The sequence below is a fragment of the Pongo abelii genome, chromosome 18 (assembly GCF_028885655.2).
Source record: "Pongo abelii isolate AG06213 chromosome 18, NHGRI_mPonAbe1-v2.0_pri, whole genome shotgun sequence".
NCBI classification, from domain to species: domain Eukaryota; kingdom Metazoa; phylum Chordata; class Mammalia; order Primates; family Hominidae; genus Pongo; species Pongo abelii.
The window spans coordinates 81,008,041-81,030,117 of NC_072003.2; the positions used below are offsets into that span (position 1 = coordinate 81,008,041).

Below are 22,077 nucleotides of genomic sequence, written 5' to 3' on the forward strand. Positions count from 1 at the left end.
TCTTTCTTTCTTTTTGAGGCAGTGTCTCACCCTGTGGTCCAGGCTGCAGTGCAGTGGCGTGATCTCGGCTCACTGCAACTACTGCCTCCTCGATTCAAGTGATTCTCCTGCCTCAGCTTCCCGAGTAGCTGGGACTACAGGCATGCACCACCACACCTGGGTAATTTTTCTGTTTTTAGTGGAGACGGGGTTTCTCCGTGTTACCCAGGCTGGCCTCGAACTCCTGGGGTCAAGTGATCCACCCTTCTTTGCCTCCCAAAATGCTGTGATTACAGGCATGAGCCACCACACCTGGCCTTGTCTTGCTTTTCAACAAATTTATATTCACGACAATAGTATCTACCTATATTAGAAGCACAGTAGACACATATATGCAGACTTGTGTGTGTGTGTGTGTGTTTTTCCCACCCTATGGCGAGTGCTTGTGGGCAGGGCCAGGTCTCGCACCCCATGGCACCCAGCCTGGCCCATGCCGGGCACTCTGGTCTCTCTGTGGGACCATGGAGGCATACATGGCAAGAAAAATCCCAAAGCAATCCCCTGAACCCCTGCCATGGCCTGTGTCCACAGACGCATAACCATCAATTCAGTGCAATGTAGTATTTTCAAAGAAAACTCTTTGTTGAACCAGATAAAATGCATACAGAGAAGCACACATACTCAGGCTTCATAAAAAGTAGCCTTCTCTCTGTCCCTTCCTCCCTCTCTCAACTTGTCATGGACATAGCGGGTAAACTTAAGGCACTGAATGAATCTGTTTAGTGAAAAATATAAGTAAAACGACAAAGTGTGCCGCGATGGTGTGTGTAATGATAGGCCAGCGTCAGATCTTGAGGCCTGGGTCCCTCAAGATCTCAGAGAAGACATTCTGACTCCTGTGGGGGATGGATTGATAGGGCAGGGGGTGACAGCAGGTGTCCGGAGGCTGGAGGCCCAGAGATTGACTGCAGGGGCTGCCCTCAGGGCACAGAGCTTCTGAAGCTCACTAGCGCCTCAGGATAGACCAGCAAGACTCCTGAGAGGAGGAAGAGAGGCGGCCCTGTCTGCCAGCGTGGACACTTAGCTGGGGACCCTGGGAATGACCACGCCCCTCTGAGCCTCCGTTTCCCTCTGCTTGTCGGACAAAAACATCCCTCCCATTCTTTTCCTCCCTCCCATTCCTTTCCTCCCTCCCATTCCTTCGTCTCAACCTCTTTTCCTGGTATTTTCTTGAAGGCTGTGTTGCTGGAAGGCACTGTCCCCAGCTTTCTTGACACTGTCAGAGGGTGTCCAAAGGAGGCTTCTGTCACACTGGCTCATTCCCATGATTTCAGGAACAAGAGAGAGATGTGGGTCACTTTGTCCGGGGTCCTGGCAGCTCACTTCTAGATCATGTCCAGCAGCTTCACTTCCCCAAGTGGATGTGGGTGTGCCTGGGAGAGAAAACCCATGTCTCCCGGCTTCTGGGCCATCTGCTTTCTTTTAGGGATGGGCCCAAGGAATTTTTTGGCAAATTTGTCCTCTGAGAAATTTCTGCAGAACTTGTCTGATGCTTCCATAGAACTTAGGGATTGGGTTAAGGCCAGTTCCTAGGAGACACATTGCAGAGATGAGGGCCTTAGGATGTCTCAATAGGACCCAGTCTTGGCGTACACAACAAATAACAAACTAAACCGCTCACCTACACACCCACTGAAACATCGTTTGGTTCTCTGTGCAAAGAAAGCAAGGAGAGAAAACATATTCTCGCTTTCTCTCATCCATCCATCCATCCATCCATCCATCCATCCATCAATCCATCATATTTCTATTTCCTCTTGAATGGTTTAGATCAGGGTTGGACCCATTACTTGTCTTTGTAAATAAAGTTTTATTGGAACACAACCATGATCATTTGTGTATTGTCTGTGGCTGCTTTCACACCACAACAGCACTGTTGACAGTTGTAAGACAGGGCATATGGCCCACAAAGCCTAAAGAATTTTCTCTCTGGCCCTTTACAGAAAATGTTTGCTAACCTCTGATTTAGAGTTATAGCAGGTTCAAATCCTGGCTTCATTACTAACTAGCAGCATCACTTAAGAAAAGTTATTTCTCTTCTGTGGGCCTCAGTTTTCTCATCTATAAAATGGGATCATAATGGTATCCATGGCATGGGTCATTCGTGGGGAGATGTCTTTGAGCAGTTGACCCAGTATCTGGCACATGTGAGGTCTTTAATCAAGTCACACTGCTCTGGACACCAGCTAAGGTGCCAGATAGAAATGTAAGGTGCCTATTTTAAGGATCTCACAACACAAACAGCTGGAGACATGCACAGAAGGTACTGGGGTTGAGGCGTGTCCCAGGCTTGTGAGAACCCAGAGGCAGAGTGCCCTTCTTTCCATACTGGCATCTGGGGAGGAGCACTACTTAGCGATTCAAAGATGAATGAGCTGCAGTGCACACAGCCACATGGATGAAGCTCTCAGACATCATACTGGCCAAAAGAAGCCAGACATAAATGTGCATCTGCTGTGTGATTGCATTTATAACATGTTGAGGAACAGGCAGAGCTAATCTATAGAGATGGATGTCAACACTCTGGACCTTCTGGGCTGGGAAGGGGAGCAGGGGAGCCCCCAGGGCATGGAGATGCTCCCCATCTTGGCCTGGCTGGCAGGTGCACAGAGGTGTGCATTGTTAAAATGAACCCACTGAAGATTTCTGCCCTTCTGCTTGTTATGCAGTTTACTGGTTTTTCTTTTTTTTTTTTGAGACAGGGTCTCGCGCTGTCACCTAGGCTAGAGTGTAGTGATGCGATCTTGGCTCACTGCAACCTCCACCTTCCAGGCTCAAGTATCCTCCTGCCTCAGCCTCCCAGGTAGCTGGGATTACGGGTGCCTGCCACCACGCATGGCTAGTTTTTGTGTTTTTAGTAGAGACAGGGTTTTGCTGTGTTGCCCAGGCTGGTCTCAAACTCCTGGGCTCAAGTGATCCTCCTGCCTTGGCCTCCCAAAGTGCTGGGATTACAGGCATGAGCCACTGCGCCTGGCTGCAGTTTACTGTTTATATTTTAATTTTTTTATGCACCTTACTGTTTACGTCTTAATTTTTTATAAAAGAAAGGAATGGAAAAAGAGAAAGAATAAGAGAGAGGATTCAGAAATGGGAGAAGCTTGGGCAGTCGAGGGCTATCTCCTGGTCTGTGTCCTGTCTCAGGCCCCTGCCTGAGACATCCTTGTACCCAAGCCTCATCTGACAACTTCTCATTCCCAGACCAGGGTCGCACAAACTCTGGCTCCTTGTGCTTTCTGTTTCCTTGGCAGAGAATGCCTGGCACTCCCCTGCTTACCTTGACGCCCGGCTCAAAGGCCACCTCTGGGCAGCCCTCCCCTGTGTTCCAGGGTGCCCCTCCCTCCTGTCCCTGCCCTTTGTACCGGACCCTCCTCCTTCTTCCTGCAGTGCTTTTGGCACTGTGGTGTTGTTACTTTGCACTCCCCATTACTTTGCACCCTCCGCTCACCCTGCTCATCCTGGGCCTCCCAGGCCAGTGTCTGGTAGAAGCAAGGTAGGACTCAAAACAACAGTCCTGGCTTCCATGTGGCCGTTCCACTGAGTGGCTGTGACCGAGGCCCACTGCTTGATGGACCCGAACCTCCTTTTCTTCCTCCATGGAACTGGGGAGTCTTAGTGGCACCCCTTTCCCAGGATCCTTGGGAAGTATCCATGAGATGAAGATGGTCCCTGGAGGCTGCTTTGGTGAGGACCTGGCATGTGGCATGTGCCCAGTCCAGGCTGGCTTCTGTGGGCCTTCCAAATACATGTGACTTGGCGGTTGGAAATGATGCTGACTTTGGGGCATCTTTGTGTCCATCACCTGTTGCAATGGCAAAGGTGCCCAGTGGCACAGATGCCAAGGGCTGCACCCTGGGGACCCAGATTTTCATCCCTCTTCTCATGCCCACGAAGATGACTGGGGCTGGAGGGGTTTGAATGTGGAAATATCAGTCGTTTGCTCTATTATTAAACATTGAGCCATGTGGCCATAAAAGGGGGTGGCTGCCATAGCTGGTTTCGTGATTAATGAGCCCATGTCCTGCCTCTTGACCGTCTCCATGGAGCCCCAGGCACCAGCTCTGCCCTCCCGGCCCAGCTGCAGGCTGTGCTGCTGAAGTCTGGGCAGCAGAGAAGGGTGCCTGGAGGGTCTTTCTGTCGTCTTGATGAACCCATGACCCCTCCTGGGTCCCCAAGGAGAGTTGGGTGTTGTAGGCTTGGTTGAGATTGGCGAGAGGTGGTATTGTGCCTAGCCTGGGGGGTTGGAGGGTGGGGGGAGTGTCTGCTGTGCAGCCCTGCGATGCGCAGGTGCCATCGGGGCTCTGACCCCAGGCCATCAAGAGCTATTCGACCTGCTTGCCATCCATCATGCGGAGCTGGTTGGTCACCTCATGCACCAGGCCGACTCCAAGCCGGAACTTTCCTCTCCGCTCTTTTTGGAGTAATCCGTGGATGATGGAGGAGCTTGGCAAGCATTTCAGCAAAGCTCCTTTTTCTTGTTGAGGCTTGAAAGTAATCGCCTCCGTGTAATGAGTGCCCGCCGACAACCTGGTGCGTCTGGGCATTGAGCTCATTGGCCGCTGCCACAAATGGATCCTAACCTCACCCGGTGCCTGCCTGTAGCCTCTCCCGGCTGCTTTCTCACAGCTACACTCCCTCCCTAGCACCCTCTTGAGGAGTCGGGGAGAGGAGGCAGCTTAATCATAGTTACCTGTATCAGATGCTCACCTGTGCTGAGCACACCACATGCCCTGGCCCATTCAGGTGCTCTCTGCAAACACCCTTAAGGCAGGTACAGTATTCCTTCCCTTCCCTCTTCCCTCTACCCTTACCTTCCCCCTACCATACCTTTCCTCCTCCTTCTCCTTCTCCTCCTCCCCCTCCTCCCCCTCTTCCCTCCTCTTCCTCCCCCCTTCTCCCCCTCCCCCTCCTTCTCCTCCTCCTCTTCCTCTTCCCCCTCCTTTTCCTCTTCCCCCGCTCCTCCTCCTCGTCTTCCTCCTCCTTGTCCTCTTTCTCCTCCTCCTCCCCATTCTCCCCCTCCTCCCCATTCTCCCCCTCCTCCCCCTCCTCCCTTTTTTGAGACAAGATCTGGCTCTGTTGCATGGGCTGGAGCGCACTGGTGCAATATCGGCTCAGTGCAACCTCCAACTCCTGGGTTCAAGTGATCCTCCCACCTCAGCCTCCCAAGTAGCTGGTACTACAGGCATGCACCACCATGCCTGGCTAATTGTTGTATTTTTTTTGTAGAGACGGAGTTTCGCCATGTTGCCCAGGCTGGTCTTGAACTTAAGAGCTCAGAGCCGCCATCCACCAGCCTCGGCCTCCCAAAGTGCTGGGATTACAGGTGTGAGCCACCGCGCCTGGCCAGCATTACCTTTTTCTTAGTTGTAATCTAATTCAAAGTGTACAGTTGGGTTGATTTCACTGTACAGCAGTCCCCCCTTTCCCATGGGGGATATGTTCCAAGGCCCCCAGTAGATGCCTGAGACCTCGAATAGTACTAAATCCTATATACACTGTGTTTTTTCCTAAACATATATATACCTATGATAAAGTTTTTGTTTTTGTTTTTGAGACGGAGTCTCGCTCTGTCCCCCAGGATGGAGTGCAGTGATGCGATCTCGGCTCACTGCAAGCTCTGCTTCCCGGGTTCATGCCATTCTCCTGCCTCGGCCTCCCAAGTAGTTGGGACTGCAGGCGCCCGCCACCACGCCCGGCTAATTTTTTTTTTGTATTTTTAGTAGAGACGGGGTTTCACCATGTTAGCCAGAATGGTCTCAATCTCCTGACCTCATGATCCACCTGCCTCGGCCTCCCAAAGTGCTGGGGATTACAGGTGTGAGCCACCGCACCTGGCCATACCTATGATAAAGTTTAATTTATGAATTAGATACCGTAAGAGATTAACAGCAGCAATTTAAAAAATAGAACAATATACTACAATAAAGGTAATATCATGTGGTCTGTCTCTCTCTCTCTCTCAAGACAGCTTAATATTTTCAGACCATAGTTGACCACTGGTAACTGAAACCTCTGAAAGTGAAATCTCAGATTAAGGAGGCCTGCTGGATTCACCAGGTTGTACAACAATCACTACTAATTCTAGAACGTTTTCATCCCCCAGAATGAAACCCCATACCCATTAGCATCATGCCCCATTTCCCCGTCCCTGCCCTGGAAACCATGAACCCACTGTCTGTCTCTATGGATTTGCCTATTCTGGACATCTTATATAATTGGAATCATACAATGTGTGGTCTTTTGTATGGCTTCTTTCGCTTTGTGTAATACTTTCTTTCTTTCTTTTTTTTTTTTTTTTTCTGAGACAGAGTCTTGCTCTGTCGCCCAGGCTGTAGTGCAGTGACACATTCTGAGCTCACTGCAGCTTCTGCCTCCCCTGTTCAAGCAGTTCTTCCACCTCAGCCTCTTGAGTAGCTGGGACTACAGGTGGATGCCACCATGCCTGGCTAATTTTTGTGTTTTTAGTAGAGACACGGTTTCACCATGTTGGCCAGGCTGGTCTCAAACTCCTGACCTCAAGTGATCTGCCCACCTCGGCTTCCCAAAGTGCCGGGATTACAGGCTTGAGCCACCATGCCCAGCCCGCATAATACTTTCAAGGTTCATCCATGTGGTAATGTCTTTTTTATCGCTGCATAATACTCCATTGAATGGATAGACTACATTTTGTTTATCCATCATCTGTTGATGGATACTGTTTCCATGTTTTGGTTCTTACGAGTAATGCTGCTTTTTGTGTGCATGTTTTTGTGTGAGCCTATGTTTTCACAACTCTTAGATGTATATCTAGGAGTGGAATTACTGGGTCATACTTAACTTTTCCAAGAACTACCAAACTATTTTACAAAAAGCTGCCTGCATCATTTTACATTCACACTAGTGGTGTAAGCAGATTTCACTTTCTCCACCTCTCCTTCAACACTTTTTTTTTGTCTATGTTCTTTTATTTATTTGGTTTTTCTCTATCCATCCTAGTGGGTATGAGTATAATCTCACTTTTACCAGGGAGAAAGTGGAGGCTCAGAGATACCAAGCGACTTGCCTAAGGCCAAGTTGTGGAGTTTGGATTCAGCTCTAGAACATCTGATTTATTTATTTTTTTAAATCTTTCGGCCAGGCACGGTGGCTCACGCCTGTAATACCAGCACTTTGGGAAGCCAAGGTGGGCAGATCACTTGAGGTCAGGAGTTCAAGACTAGCCTGGCCAACATGATGAAACTCCATCTCTACTAAAAGTACAGAAGTTAGCCGGCTGTGGTGGGGGCACGCCTATAGTCCCAGCTACTCGGGAGGCTGAGGGAAGAGAATGGCTTGAAGCCAAGGAAGCAGAGGTTGCAGTGAGCCAGGATTGTGCCATGGCACTCCAGCCTGGGCAACAGAGCAAGGCCCTGTCTCAAAAAAAAAAAAAAAAAAAAATTTCAATTGGAACATAGCATACACACAAAAGAGTACACACATTGTATACTGCTTGATGAACTTTAACCAAGTGAACACACGTATCACCAACAGCCAGAATCCAGTCCTAGAATGCTGCCAGCCCTCCCCAGAAGCTCCCACTTGCCTTTTTCCAGCGCCGTCCCTCCTTGGGGTAACCAGTAGGATCAACAACATGTCCTGGTTTTCCCAGGATTTTCCCAATAGAGTAGTGACCATTCAACATCCCAAGAAACCCTTTAGTCCTAGGCAACCAGACAATTGGTCACCCCAATAACCAGTACCCTGACTTCTCACAGCACAGACTCAGGTGTACCTCTTTCTGAAGTTTGTATGGGTAGAAGCACATGGTGATGTACGTTAATGACATGCTTCTGTCCAGCTGCTTTTGCTCCACGCCCAGTTTGTGTAGGTCATCTACGTGTTGTGCATAGTTGTAGATCATACATTCTCATTGTGTAGGCTTCTGCTGAGTGGATATACCAGAATTTATTTATTCATTCTTCTCTTGATGGTCATTTGGGTAGTTTCCAGTCTGGACTACCTGATGCTCAGGGAAGACTTGTGCAGACATCTTTGGGAGCACAAATGTGGGCATTTCTGTGGAGGAAAGGGATTGCTGGGTTCTAGGGGACTCATGTTCAGCTTCAGCAGAGCTGTCACAAGGTGGATTCACAATTTAACTCCCTCCAGCAATTTAGGATTCTGTTTGCACTGTATCTATGCCAACACTTATCATTGTTCGTCTTTTCCATTTGAGCCATTCTGCTGGTTTGATGGTATAATACTCTGGTAACCCCTCTGGTCTTTAACTTACTAGTTGCCTGTAGACAAAGGCCAGGGCATGAAGTCCAAAGGTCTTGGTTTTCTTCCCAGCTCTCTCCTGAATAGCTGTGTGCAGTTGGTCAAGTTGTGCACCTGCTCAGAGTGTTCATTTCTGGTCTGTCATGAGAGTGATGCAATACCTACCTCTCGCAGGATTGTGGTATTAAGGGCTTGTGGAGGTGGGAAGAGCCCTGGAGATGTGGGAGGTGAGCAAGGGGAGCGGGGGGGAGTCTTCCAGTCTGGAAGGTCCTGGGACTAGAGCAGGGGGCGGGACACCTGCATCCAGGTCCTCCACCAACTCCATGGGGCTCCAGCAGGGGCTTGGGCCAGTCCCCCCATTCAGCTTCTTTTTGGGGTTCCTCTGAGTCTTATTGGACACTCAACTGTCAAAGATGCCCAGTGGCACATGTGAAAAGTGCCACACTCAAGGACACAGATTTCTATTCCTCTCACCAGCCATCTTCAGGGATCATCTGTCTCCCCTCCAGCTTGCTGCCTCCGTGATGGCAGAGCCGTGTCCCTCTCCGTCACTGGCCTGTCCCCAGGCCTGGGCATAGGGTTGCACCTAGGAGGCCTCTGCTTGTTGAATGACTTCATGAATTCAGTCCTTAGGTGACAGCTCATATCCAGGGAGGGGACTGGAGGATCAGGACATAACTGTTCCCCTGTAGTTCTGAGTCTCGGTTTCCTCATCTGTGTGGTTTTTAAAAGTACTAATCCTGACCACAAGTCTGGTTGGGAGGATGAAATATGCTAGGGAACAAAGGTGCTTTGGAAACTGACACACGCTAGAGAAGTGGAGGGTATCGTCTACAACAGAGCTGACCAACAGGGTGGCGCCTGGCCACATCTGGCTCTTTACAGTCAAATTAACAAAAATTAAACGAAATGTGTAATTTGGTTCCTCCACTACACTGGCCATATTTCAGGTGCTCAGTGGCCCACAGGTGGCTACCGCATTGGCCAGTGTGGATACGGAACGTTTGCATCATCACAGACGATCCTGTTGGGCAGTGCCAGTATCAGCTCATTTAGGCTACAAAGAACTTTAGAGCAATCTCCAAGAAAGTAAGATCAAATAAAACACAAGAGGGATGTATTTTTCTCCCATGAGATTTTCTTGCTCAAAGCCTCATTACTTTTACTTTACACATGGTTCTAACAGACTGCATGCCCTGGTTTCACAGACCACAGCAGAAGAGCAGTAACTGGCTGGGCATGGTGACTCACACCTGTAATCCCAGCACTTTGAGAGGCTGATGCGTGCGGATCACCTGAGGTCAGGAGTTTGAGACCAGCCTGGCCAACATGGTGAAACCCCATGTCTACTAAAAAATAACAAAAATTATCCGGGTGTGGTGTTGTGTGCCTATAATCCCAGCTACTTGGGAGGCTGAGGCAGGAGAATCGCTTGAATCCGGGAGGCGGGGGTTGCAGTGGGCCAAGATTGTGCCACTGTACTCCAGCCTGAGCGACAGAGCAAGACTCCGTCTCAAAAAAAAAAAAAAAAAGAGTAGTAACCTTTTGAGGGCCTGGCATAGGGGAAGGTGCAGTGTCAGCAAAAAGAACTGGTCAGTCGGCGTCTGGAGAATGGTTGGAGAAACCATACAAAATAGACACAGTCACCCCAACTCTGCAGCCATTGAGAAAGGTACAGGCAGCTCTCCTGTGCCTGCAGCACCAAGGGCACAGCTGGGTTGCAGCCCAGCTCACCAGTGGATAACAGTAATAATAACGGCTCCGGGACAAGGAGAGGTTAAATTACCTGAAGGAAACCAGGGAAGGGAGAGTGTGAACGGCATTTGAGATTTCTTCTGGGACCAAGGCCCAAACTGGCCCTTCTAGGATCATGTCGTTACCTGCCACTTTGCTTTTGCTGTATGACTTTCCGTTTGTGAGATTAAAGAGAACATGAAATATTTTGACAGGCCTTCCTCAAATGAGCATCCATGGGTTTCTGCCTTGGAGGCCAAGCTGAACTATAGGTGTCTGGGGACCTGCTGTGTGGGGTGGCAACAGAAGAATGGACCTGAGACCTCTGCCATGCTGGTTCAGGTCGTGGCTTCGGCTCTGGTCCCAGCTCCTTTCTGCATAATATGTACTTGAGGTGTGTGAGCACAAAGGTACACAGAGTGGAGTTTGCCTCTGGCCAGAGGAATTTGGCATAACAGAGGGATGGAAGTTGCTGTCTTGGGGGGTTACGAAATTGAATCCTGGGCCTGTCTTATAAGAGCAGGAGGCCTGTGTGAGACATCCCCTGCTCTGTGCCTCAGTTTCTTCCTCTGTAGCATGTGGATAACGGAGAAAAACAGCCTCCCCGCCTTAGCATTGTTGTCAAGTTAAATGAGGGAATATATATAAAGCTCTCAGCATGGTGCTGGCCACATGGTAACTGCTTGATGAATGTTAACCATGGGTACCTGTGAATGGCCATATGGGTGGGGCGTAGTGAGGCTAGCGTCTGCATAGCAGGTGTCCTTCCTTCTGTCATCATTAAAAAAAGATACATGGCAGCAGTGGTGGCTCACGCCTGTAATCCCAGCACTTTGGGAGGCAGAGGTGGGTGGATCACAAGGTCAGGAGGTCAAGAGCATCCTGACCAACATGGTGAAACCCTGTCTCTACTAAAATTACAAAAATTAGCCAGGAGTGGTGGTGGGTGACTGTAATCCCAGCTACTCAGGAGGCTGAGGCAGGAGAATCACTTGACGGGAGGCGGAGGTTGCGGTGAGCCAAGATCGCACCACTGCACTCCAGCCTAGGCGACAAAGTGAGACTCCATCTGAAAAAAAAAAAAAAAAAAAAAAAAAAAGATATATACAGCTGGCTCTTCACTTTCACTATAGTCAAAAGATAGAGACAATCCATGTGTCCATCAGCAGATGAACGGATAAACATGTGGCCTGCCCATGCAATGGAATGTCAGTCAGTCATAAAAAGGAATGCGGTTCCGATTCATGCCACAGCACAGATAAACCTCAAAAACAGTAAGTGAAAGGAGCCAGGCACAAACAGCCACAAAGTATGTGATGTCATTTATGTGACATGTCCAGAACAGGCAAGTCCCATTGATAGATACCAGGCTAGTGGCTGCCTGGCGCCTGGGGATGGGGTAGCAGGTAGTGACGACTTAATGGTATGGGGCTTCCTTTGGGAGTAAAAACATCTCAGAACTCGATAGAGATGATGGTGACACAGCATCAGGAATGGACTCAATGCCCCTGAATTGTACATCTTAAGTGATTAATGGTTAGTTTTACGTTCTGTGAATTTTACTTTGAATTTTAGAAATGCAGCCAGGGGAGGTGGGGACTGAAGCCCATTCTCCCAGCGCAAGCCACTTTTAGCACCACTGCGTATGACACTGTGATGGCAGCCTCATCATTAGTGTTGTTGTTGCTGTTGACTATCTAAGCAGGGCTGCCATCCAACTTCTCATTTCTCCTTTGGGGCCCCAGGGTGTGTGTGCAGGCCCAGCAAATCCTTCCTTACAGCGGGGTGGTGCCACATGGAACCCGACTGTGCAGCATGGGTGTCCCCTGTGTGATAATTCAAGCGGCTTCCATGTAGGGAGAGAGGGGACTTGTCTCTAGCCCAGCACATCCCCCCAGCTGTCAGGGCCACACATGCCCCATGACAAACAGCCTGCTGTTTCCAACCCCATCCCCGACTGGGCAAGGTTTCTCTGGCCTCAAGAATAAGCTCATGGGAGGATTTTCCAGACTGGCTTATTTTGGGGTCTGGGAGCTCCTCCCTTCCCTGGCACATGTTTTGAGTCAGCCTGGACGTCATGATTCATATTCGCTTTGAGAGGAATCCCCATGGAAACCAGCAGGCATTCGGGCAGGAGGGAGCTGGCTCCCCACAAAGGCAAGGGAAGGCGAAGGCTAGATGCCTTCTGCCAGCATCGGGGGCCCGATGGGGGCTCTTTCTCGGGGGGTCAGCTCACCCCATTCCCCACCCACTCTGGAAGCAGGTCTGAGGCCGTATCTGGTTTGGAATGCCAGTTCTGAAGATCTCTGGGGGTTCACATGGGACCCTCATGAGGTCCCTCTAGGCCCTACTTTTTCCAGCCCAGATCCAGCATTGCATGCCGCTGGACAGGGGGCTCACCTGGAAACAGGCAGAGGCGAAGTATCTCTTCCTGGTCTGGCAAATGCAGAATCCCCCAAAACTAGCTCCATATCTGTCCCCGAGAGCAAAAAGATAAAGGCAGAGTTCACCGACCCATTCTCCAGCTCCCATGGAAGGCAGCGTCCCCAGGGGCCAGAACCCCAGCTTGTGGGCTGCAGCATCTCCAATACCTTCTGAGTGCCGTCACCTTGCGGGCACTCAGTTAGCGAGAGGTCCCACCAAACCTACCTGGGATTGCTCCTTGCTTGTCACATGGCCCTGTCAAGCTGGTGGCCCAGGACAAAAGCCCCTTAGCCTTGGCCAGGGCTCTCCGGTTCCCTTTAATATCCATTTAATGAGAGCAATTTGGCAACAACGTAAAGCATGCTCTTGCCCTTTGTCCCAGTAATTCCATTTCTGGGAATCTGGCCTAAGGAAATAATCCTAAATATAGGGTAGAAAAACATGTTTCACAAGGATGTTCACTGCGGAGTTGTGCATGGCAGCATAAAATGAAACAGTGGCACTGTCCCTGAGGGAGGGGGTGAGAGCAGGGATGAAATCAATGGTGGCGGAATATTTTATAGCTGCTACAGTGAGAGTTCTGGAGCTTGCCATTCAGAGCAGGGAAATCTATGTGCGATAATGTGGGAAAAAAAAGGCGTTACAAAATTCTATGTACTGTATGATTTCGGCTTTATAAAAAATTATATATTAAAATAATCAGGAAAGTCACACACCAGAGTGCTAATGAGTGGTCTTGATTGGATTTTTATGGGAAAGATTTTATTCGTCATCTTCCAAATTACCCTCAGTCTTCACGCATTGCCTTTTTCAGTCAGGTTTGCATTGTAATTTACATACAGTAAGAGTCACGCTTTTAGTGTGCAGATCTGTGAGTTCTGACAAACGTATACAGCCAAGTGACATCGCCCCCACAGTCAATACAGAGAATATTCCCATCACCCCCAAGAGTCCCCCTGCCCCTCACCCGCCCCAGCGGCTGGCAACCATGGGTGTGATTTCAGCCCCTGTAGTTTTGTTTATTTCAGGATGTCATATAAATGGAATCATACAGTATGCCTTACACTGCTCTTAACGTTTAGGAAAAAAATTTTTCATCTGCTTATTGTTCTCTTAGCTGTGTATCTTAGAGCAGGATTCCCTACCATCCCTCAATGGAGGATAATTTTAATGTTTTCTCTTATCCAATTCAGCCTCCTACCCCAGACAGGAATCTCCTCCCCTGGAGCTCTGGTCATCATGTTCAGCTTACCAGGGAATTATCAGTTATCTGTAAAATCATCCCAGCGACAGGAAAGTACCCAGAACGGCAGAGGTGCCTGGGCAGTGTTAGCTCTAATCTGAGCCTAAGGAACAGCAGCGTTCAGAGGCTTTCCATCCCAGTCCAGCCCATGTCCCCTGCAAGCCTCCCGTGTTCCTGCCCAGTGATAGCACTACAGCACAGCAGTGTTTTTTGTTTTGTTTTGTTTTGTTTTTGAGAGGGAGTCTTGCTCTTTCGCCCAGGCTACAGTGCAGTGGCACGATCTTGGCTCACTGCAAGCTCCGCCTCCCGGGTTCACGCCATTCTCCTGCCTCAGCCTCCCGAATAGCTGGGACTACGGGCGCCCGCCACCACGCCCGGCTGATTTTTTTAGTATTTTTAGTAGAGACAGGGTTTCACCGTGTTAGCCAGGATGGTCTCGATCTGCTGACGTCATGATCCGCCCGCCTCGGCCTCCCAAAGCGCTGGGATTACAGGCGTGAGCCACCGCGCCCGGCCTTGTTTTTGTTTTTAAATAAACATTTTCTTTTAGGACAGTTTGAGATGTATAGGAAAGCGACAAGGATACTCCAGAGTTCTCACACATCCGCAGTCTGCTTCCCCAGCTGCTGCATCTTAGGCTGTGTGCTGCGTTTGTCACAACTCGTGAACCAATATTCATACATGATTGCTGAAGTCCACATTTTATTAGGTTTCTTTAGGTTTTCCGTGATGTCCTTTTTCTGTCCTGGGATCCCATCCAGGATCCCCACAGTACTTGTAGTCACGTCTCCCAAAACTTCCCTTGCCTGGGATAGTTGCTCAGGCTTTCCTCATGTTTAGTGAGCACTGGTCAGGAGTTTTGAGGAAAGTCCCTCAGTTAGGGTTTGTCTGATATTTTTCTGATGGTTAGACTTGGGTTATGGGTTTGGGGAGGAAGACCCCAGAGGCAAAGATTAGTCTTTCTCAAAATAGTTCGTTTGATTGCATTCTTTAGTTTGTTCCAGGTACTGTGCTGAGTCCTTGATAAACTGGATCTCCGCTAATGCTCCCAGGAATTCTACCTATTAAATAAATTCTCATCTTAACCAGTAGAGGAAATGAGCTCAGAGACGGGGAGTAACTTGCCTAAGGACACACAGTAAGCGGCCCAAACACGGGTCTCCTTAGTCCTAAAAAGTCTGCTTTTGGCCAAATGCTGCTTCAGACAGCAGGCATGCAGCTTGTCTGCTTTTTAAAAACAGTATGGGTTGGGCGTGGTGGCTTATGCCTGTAATCCCAGCACTTTGGGATGCCAAGGCAGGAGGATCACCTGAGGTCAGGAGTTCAAGACCAGCCTGGCCAACATGGTGAAACCCCATCTGTACTAAAAATACTGAAAAATTAGCTGGGCGTGGTGGCGTGCGCCTGTAATCCCAGCTACTCAGAAGGCTGAGGCAGGAGAATCGCTTGAACCCGAGCGGCGGAGGTTGCAGTGAGCTGAGAACGCACCATTGTACTCCAGCCTGGGTGACAAGAGTGAAACTCCATCTCAAAAAAAAAAAAAAAAAAAAGGACCGGCCGCAGTGGCTTATGCCTGTAATCCCAGCACTTTGGGAGACCAAAGCAGGTGGATCACAAGGTCACAAGGTCAGGAGTTCAAGACCAGCCTGGCCAAGATGGTGAAACCCCATCTCTACTAAAAATACAAAAAAATTAGCCAGGAATGGTGGCGGGGGCCTGTAATCTCAGCTTCTCGGGAGGCTGAGGCAGAGAATTGCTTGAACCCGGGAGGCAGAGGTTGCAGTGAGCCAAGATCGTGCCACTGCAGTCCAGCCTGAGCGACAGAGCAAGACTCCACCTCAAACAAAACAAAACAAAAAAACAGTATGTATTTATTTATACCCAACCTTTCCCTAAAAAGCCTTGGTTGCAACTTCAGATCAAAGCCATGTTAAGACAGCTAAGGCAGGGCATGTGAAAGGTAGACTCAGAAAGCCTCTCTCCAGTGTGTTGTGGGTGGTGCTTACAGTTAAAACACGGATGAACATTGCCTTTATTTTTGTAAGATATTCATTAATTTATCAGGAAATTAGTAATCACCTCCTAAATGTCATACGCCATTTAGGCATATGAAACAGCAGGTGAACCCTCCTGCTCCCACAGTACCTAAACAGTAGCAGGGGACACAGACAATCAGTGACCAACACAATAAATATTTGAATATGGGTGAGGAAAAGAAGTATAGAACCAACCACCAAGCCCTGGCTTCTCCGGCAGTGCTCGGGACAAGACCTGCTGTTAGGGCTGAGTCATTTACTGCAGAATAGGGAGAACAGAACAGCACACGGGATGCTGGAATAGGCCAGAACAGTGAAGGGCAGGCCCACGAGTGTGACTTTGAGGCATGCTGGTATAAAGAGAACCTTCTTGGGTGACACATGGCAGCCGCCGGGATTGGTGGCCAGGGGGTCCTCTGAGGGGTGAGCGATGCAGTGGTGGAAAGGACAGGATGAACCCGGCTGCCTCCTCCTCTAGATTGTGGGGTCCAAGCAGCCTTGTCGCTCACCTGGACCTGTGCAGCAGCCTGCAGGCTGTCCCCCTGCCACCACTGTCTCCTTTCAAGTCTGTTTTCTATGCAGCAATCCCTGTGAACCTTGGCTAAAGCTCCTGCAACCCCTTGGGAGGAATCCCCGAGCCCCTAGGTGGACCTACCAACCTCTCCAGGAGTGACCCGCCCTTCTCTCCAATGCATCGCTTACCCAGCCCTCCCTCCGTTTCACCTTCTTCTCCTCCTTGAACACTCCCAGCTGTTCCCACCTCAGAGCCTTTGCACTGGCCATGGGCTCTGGGATACTCTTTACTCCTGCTCTCGGCCACCTGTCATCACACCCCATTGTGATTCTTTGTGCGGCCCTTGCCACTCTCTAATTGTTTATTTTTTAAGATACTTTGTTTGTTGTCCGTTTGCCCACTAAGCTCCTGTCTTATTCACTGCTGAGTCTCCAGCACCTAGCATGGCACCTGGAACATAATAGAAGCTCAGTAAATGTCTGTCGGATGAATGAAAAATGAATTGATCAATCCCTTCTACTTTTTGAGCCTAGCAATTGATCACATCAGGGAAATTGAGGCAGCTTCAGCCATCAACCCTCTCTACCTGCACCCCCATCACCATAACTCTCGTTTGGCAGACAGATACTGAAATTAACAAACCTAACAGAGGTCCTCCATCTTTATGGTATAATTAACCTGTTGGGCCTCAGACTTTGAATTGCCTTTGCCTCTTTCTTAGAACACAGGATAGAGGTCAGGCCTCTGATTCCAGAGTCAGATGGCCAAGTTCAGTCCTGGCCATGCCACTCCTAGCTGGATGACCTTGGGCAAATCACATGACCTCCTGAGCCTCAGCTTCCTTGTCTATATGATGGGATGACCTTGATACCTGTTCCGCAAGACCTGTGTGAGGATTAAATGATTGCCACGTGCCCAGGGTGCATGGGAGAGCTAGGGAGGTATTCGCTGTTATTCTTCTCATCTGTGCTGCACTCACCTGATTCTCCTGAAGTCTGGCTTCCTGGAGCCAAAGTGACAAGGACACCTGCTTTGGTTCCTGGTGGCCATTGTATCCCTCGGTCACCTGGTGCCTTCTCAGGACAGCAAGACTCACTCAGAGAGTAGTGGGTGGCTGTGGATTTCTCTTGCCCCGCCCCTACTCCCAACAATGACCGATAATAATAGCCTTTCTCATTCTTTTCAACACATGCTACTGAGCCCTTGCCATGAGCCAGGCACTGGGGAAAGAGTGGGAACCAAGACAGACCTAGGTCCTGACTTGATGGAGCTAGCGGCCTGGCCAGGGGGCAGACATCCAACAGATAATGACACAGAATAAGGCCACAAATAAATAGGGTGTGGTGAGCACCAGAAAAGGAGGGCACAGGGAAGGGTGCAACCAGGTTGGGTCATGGGTCTAGAGGGTGGGAGTTCCCCCGAAAAGTGCAGTTGAGATGAGACCTGGAGAGTAGAAGCGCAGATGCTGGGGGTGGGGCTGTGCTCTTTCTGGGACAAGGAGCAGGTTCAGTTTGAGGCACTGTCATCAGGGCAGTGTGAGGAGTGTGGAAAGGGAGAGATGCCGCCGACAGGCGGGACTGGGCACATAGGGAGAGCAGTCCCTGCTGGGTCTGTCGGCTGTGGATGGGAGTGTGGATTTTGTGGCCGGGCCATTGGGGGCCATTGAAGAATGTTGAGCAGGAGGGTGGGGCTGTGGAGTTTGCCGTCTTGGAACATGGCTCTGGAGGCCCAGTGGAGGATGCATATCCGTGGGGAGAGGGAGAAGGGAGATTGGTGCTTTCTGGGCAGGAGAAGGTGGTGGCTTATTGCTGGTGAGGGATGGCGGGCTTCCAGCCACTCCCTGTGCTGGCCCCGCGGATACCAAGAGCAGCAGTCCCTCAGTCCTTGCCCTGCAGCTGCTCCCACTCTGTTCCTAACTCTGCACCTCCAAACGTGTGGGCGGAGTTTTACAGTGAACCCCTTTGCAGCTGGACATGGCCAGCCAGAAGCAGGAAGGCTTGATTTGGTCAGCAGAGATGCGGAGCTCCTGTACCAGCTCTGTTTGCCTGTCGCCAGAGGGACGATGTTTCCAAAACCGTCTGAGATGCGGATGTCGTGCCTGCTACTGTGACCAATGCATATCTCTTCTTTTTCTTTTTTTGCTGCAGCCAACTGGGTACATGGAAAACTCAGTCTCTTACAGCGCGATTGAAGACGTTCAGCTGCTGTCCTGGGAGAATGCCCCGAAGTACTGTTTACAGCTCACGATTCCTGGGGGAACTGTCTTACTGCAGGTAGGAGAAATAAACATGAACAAGCAGTTTCTTCTCCCTCATCTTCGTGCACTTGCACCCCTCGTTTCCCTTGGAGGGAGCCAGCCAGCTATCAGGAGGAAAGGTTGTTTAACTTTGGGTGGTTTTATTCCCCAAGTATAAGAAAGCTGTAAACCGGGTCTGACTGGAGAAAAGGAAAAGGACTGTGCATGGCCTGAGCGCCTCCTGCACACCTGCTGCAGTCTAGGAACTTTTCAGGTTACTCATTTAGTTCCCTTAATAAACGTGATAAATAAGTTTGATGATCCCCATTTTACAGATGAGGAAACTGAGGCACACAGGTGCGTTGTTAGGCCCAAGAAGGCTGTGAAAAGCAGATGAGCGATAGATACTAAGTTTTTGCTTTACTTCGAGTGAGGGAGTTTCTGATATCTTGTTGATCTAAGTCTTTTGAGGCTGATAGAAGCATAAGCTATCTTTTTGGGAAAAAAAGTGCATTCTGTATGTACTGGTCAGGATGTTTGGTTGGAAATGACACAAACACTATTCCAACTAGTAAGACAAAAGGAGAGTTTAATGCTGTTAACTATTAAATTAACTGTTAAAGTAACTGGGAAGCCTTAGAGAGAACTTCAGGCATTGCTGGATCCAGGGGTCAGATGATATCAATAATATTCGGCATCTCTCTCTCCATCTCCTGGCTGTGCTTCTGTGTGCTGGCTTCATTGGCAGAATCTCACCATGTGGTCGGAAAGATGACCTACCTGCAGCCCAAAGCCACATCCTTAGAGGCTGTAATCCTTAAGAGTGAGCACCCTTTTTCCTTCCGGTACCTTTTACAAAATCTCATGGAAGATCCTGATTGGCTCTGCTGTGTTCCCACTCAGCCCCCAGGAATGCAGTCCCCCAGATTACCCGCCCACCCTTGACCTCAGGCAAGGCCCAGGTCTCAGATTGGTGGCCCCATCAGGACCACACAGAGGCGGTGAGGTGGGTCCACCAAGAATGGAGAAGTGACCGACAAAAACCACGACAATGATCACACATACATAAAACATGTTGCATCATGTCAGGGGAGCCAGCCCAATTTTCAGAAGGAATCCTGAGTCCGAAACCCCTCATCTAGAGAAAATTTACCCTCTTATCAGTGAGAAGAAGATCTGCCTTGATTTTTCTTTTGGGATCATTTTATTCGTAACCTGTTTCTCCAGGGAAACCTTCTGTTAGCCCAAAGAGATGCTCTCTAAAAACCTATTTTAGATCTAGCAGCCACTGGATTGTGTAACAGCATTGGGCTAAGAGTCACCCAGTTTGGGCTCCAAGGAATGCTGAGCTCAGTAGCAGAGCGTAACAACTTAGCATTGTTAGAAATGTCCTGTTTCTTACTGTCATCTCTCAGAGGACTCTGGAAACCACGCCTGCCCCAGTCTGCTTTCTTCTTAGTGAATCTCTCACACTCTGCCCTCTACGCTTTTCTTTTAACCCTGTCCCCACACCCCCACACTGTCCCTCCCCGCCGCCCCACCGCAGCCAGCAAAGCCTTCCTCTCCTTTCTTTCTCTCCTCTCATCTTTATGATAAGAGGTCAGTGTCACCCTCCTGCCAGACGCCTCTCCTGCCAGCTCCTCTGCCTCTTCACTCGCTCCTTCTTGCTCACCTGATGGCTGCAGCACAGAGTCCATGAAGGGGGTGGTCAGTGCCAGCCCCCCTCGGCGGGGGAGATGGGGCGGGCAATCACAGGGTTCAGTGGCCAACGGAGAGGTAGGGATGCCAGAGATTGTCCCACCCCAGTGACTTTGCTGCCGTCACAGAGCTTTGAGGCAGCCTCTCCCCTGTGCTGGGGGAGGCCCCATGCATGAAGAGCCCCTCAGCCCCTGGGGAGACAGGGCCATAAACAAATGATTACTGAAATAATGGCTAAGTTAGAGGCAACCCCAGAGGACTGGGAGCCCAGAGGAAGGAGGAACTCATTTGGCCTGGGGGCCAAAGCAGGCTCCCCAGACAAGTGGCATTAGAACTGGGTGTAGAGGGATGAGTAGGAGTGTGCCAGAATGGTGGGGTGGGGGACACACACCCCGGGCAGAGGGGATGTGTGTGTAAAGCATGAATATGGGGGACCTGGGTACTTGCTGCAGCTGGAGGAGATGGAGAGATGGAGTTTGGGGCTATGGATGAGTGTAGATCTGTTGGGCGATGGCCAGATCACCCAGGCCTTGCCAGCCGAATGAAGAAGCCTCAGACTCTGTTCCAAAGGCAATAGGCAGCCACTGAAAGCTCTGAAGGGGTAGAGGGACACTAGAGGAATCAGTGTGGTGGCGGGACAGAGGGGCCTAGATCTGTGCATGACAGAGAGGCAGGAGGGAGGCCCTTGAAACAGTCCAGTTGGAGGAGAGGAGGCCCTGAGCCTCCACTTTCCTGCTCCACCAGCAAAGGGGCCTCCTTCCTTCTGGGGCTGGAGGGGCAGCCCTGGCCTCCAAAGGAGGCCAGAGCATCACTCGCCACAGGGATGGAGGGGCAGTGAGGCTGAAAAGCAGAGAAACAGTGCCTGGAATGTCCCTTTAACCCGGCTGGGGCCGCGGGCCCAGCTGTGATGACTCGCCTGGCTGCCGCGTCCGGCAGGGCTTCAGGACAGAGCTGCCGCTGTGGTGCTGAGGAGCCAAGCGGGCAGGGAGCCTCTAGCTGCCCCAGCATCCCACTTGATCACTGCCCCCTGCTCCTGTGGACAGTGCAGTCAGAGGCAGGAGCAGGAGAGGAGGAAGCAGAGGAAAGGAGGAGGAGGAGGCGGCGGCTTGCAACTCCTCAGATCCAGAGCCAGACTCCGAGCTAGCGCGGGAGCAGCAGACGTGGCCTCCCAACCCTTCCCCCCAGGGGAACCCAGGTGGGTGCAGCCCCTGCCCCTGGCGGCTGTGGTTCTCTCCCTGGCTGCCATTTCCATTAGGGAGGTAGACCTGGATCGGCTTCTCCCTTGCTTCCCTCTCATCCTCACCCCCACACTCTGCCCACCGTGATGCATGGGTGGTGTGTAGCTGGCTCATTCTATAAACAGGGCTAGCGAGTCTGTGTGGTTCTAGGGAGGCTGGGGCGGGGTGCACTTGGCCCCCGGTGTGGTGCTCAGGGCTTTCTTCAGTCCTGGTTGTATTCACCTGCCTTTTGTGATGGGTGGCAGGACCCTCTGCTTTGAGAGGCTTTACTTTGTCTTGATTCACATACAACGTACTGTATTAGATCCCAGAGCCGTGGTGTCACAGAGAACAACTCCTTTGGCCCTGGGGACAGATCTTCCCTGCTCCAGGGTGGGAGAGGGGACCAAGAAACAGCCAGGTGCCCATCTGAACAGCATTACCTGAGTGCTTCTAGTCGGCAGATGAGTGAAAGTGCCTTAAATGGTGCCGCCCGGCACAGCCACCACCAGCCATGCATGGCAGCCCACATATGGATTTAATTTACTCAATCAAATTAATAACACAGTTCCTCAGCCCCCTTAGCTACACCTCCAGTGGCCAGGGGCCACACATGGCTAAATTGCTGCTGTGTTGGACGGCGCAGATAAAGAACATTTCCATTGACACACGAAGTTCTGTGGAGCAGTGCTGACCTCGAG

General features: G+C 50.4%; 1 protein-coding gene across 4 annotated transcripts in view; it reads left to right on the plus strand.

Annotated features, from left to right (window-relative positions):
- Positions 1 to 22,077, plus strand: part of CMIP (c-Maf inducing protein) — a 271,934-nt gene that overhangs the window by 148,310 nt on the left and 101,547 nt on the right. For all 4 annotated transcript variants that reach the window (XM_024233595.2, XM_063717370.1, XM_063717372.1 and 1 more), the window contains exon 2: positions 18,373 to 18,498. In XM_024233595.2, coding sequence (XP_024089363.1) covers positions 18,373 to 18,498 — 126 coding nt within the window. The remainder of the gene's footprint in view (positions 1 to 18,372; positions 18,499 to 22,077) is intronic.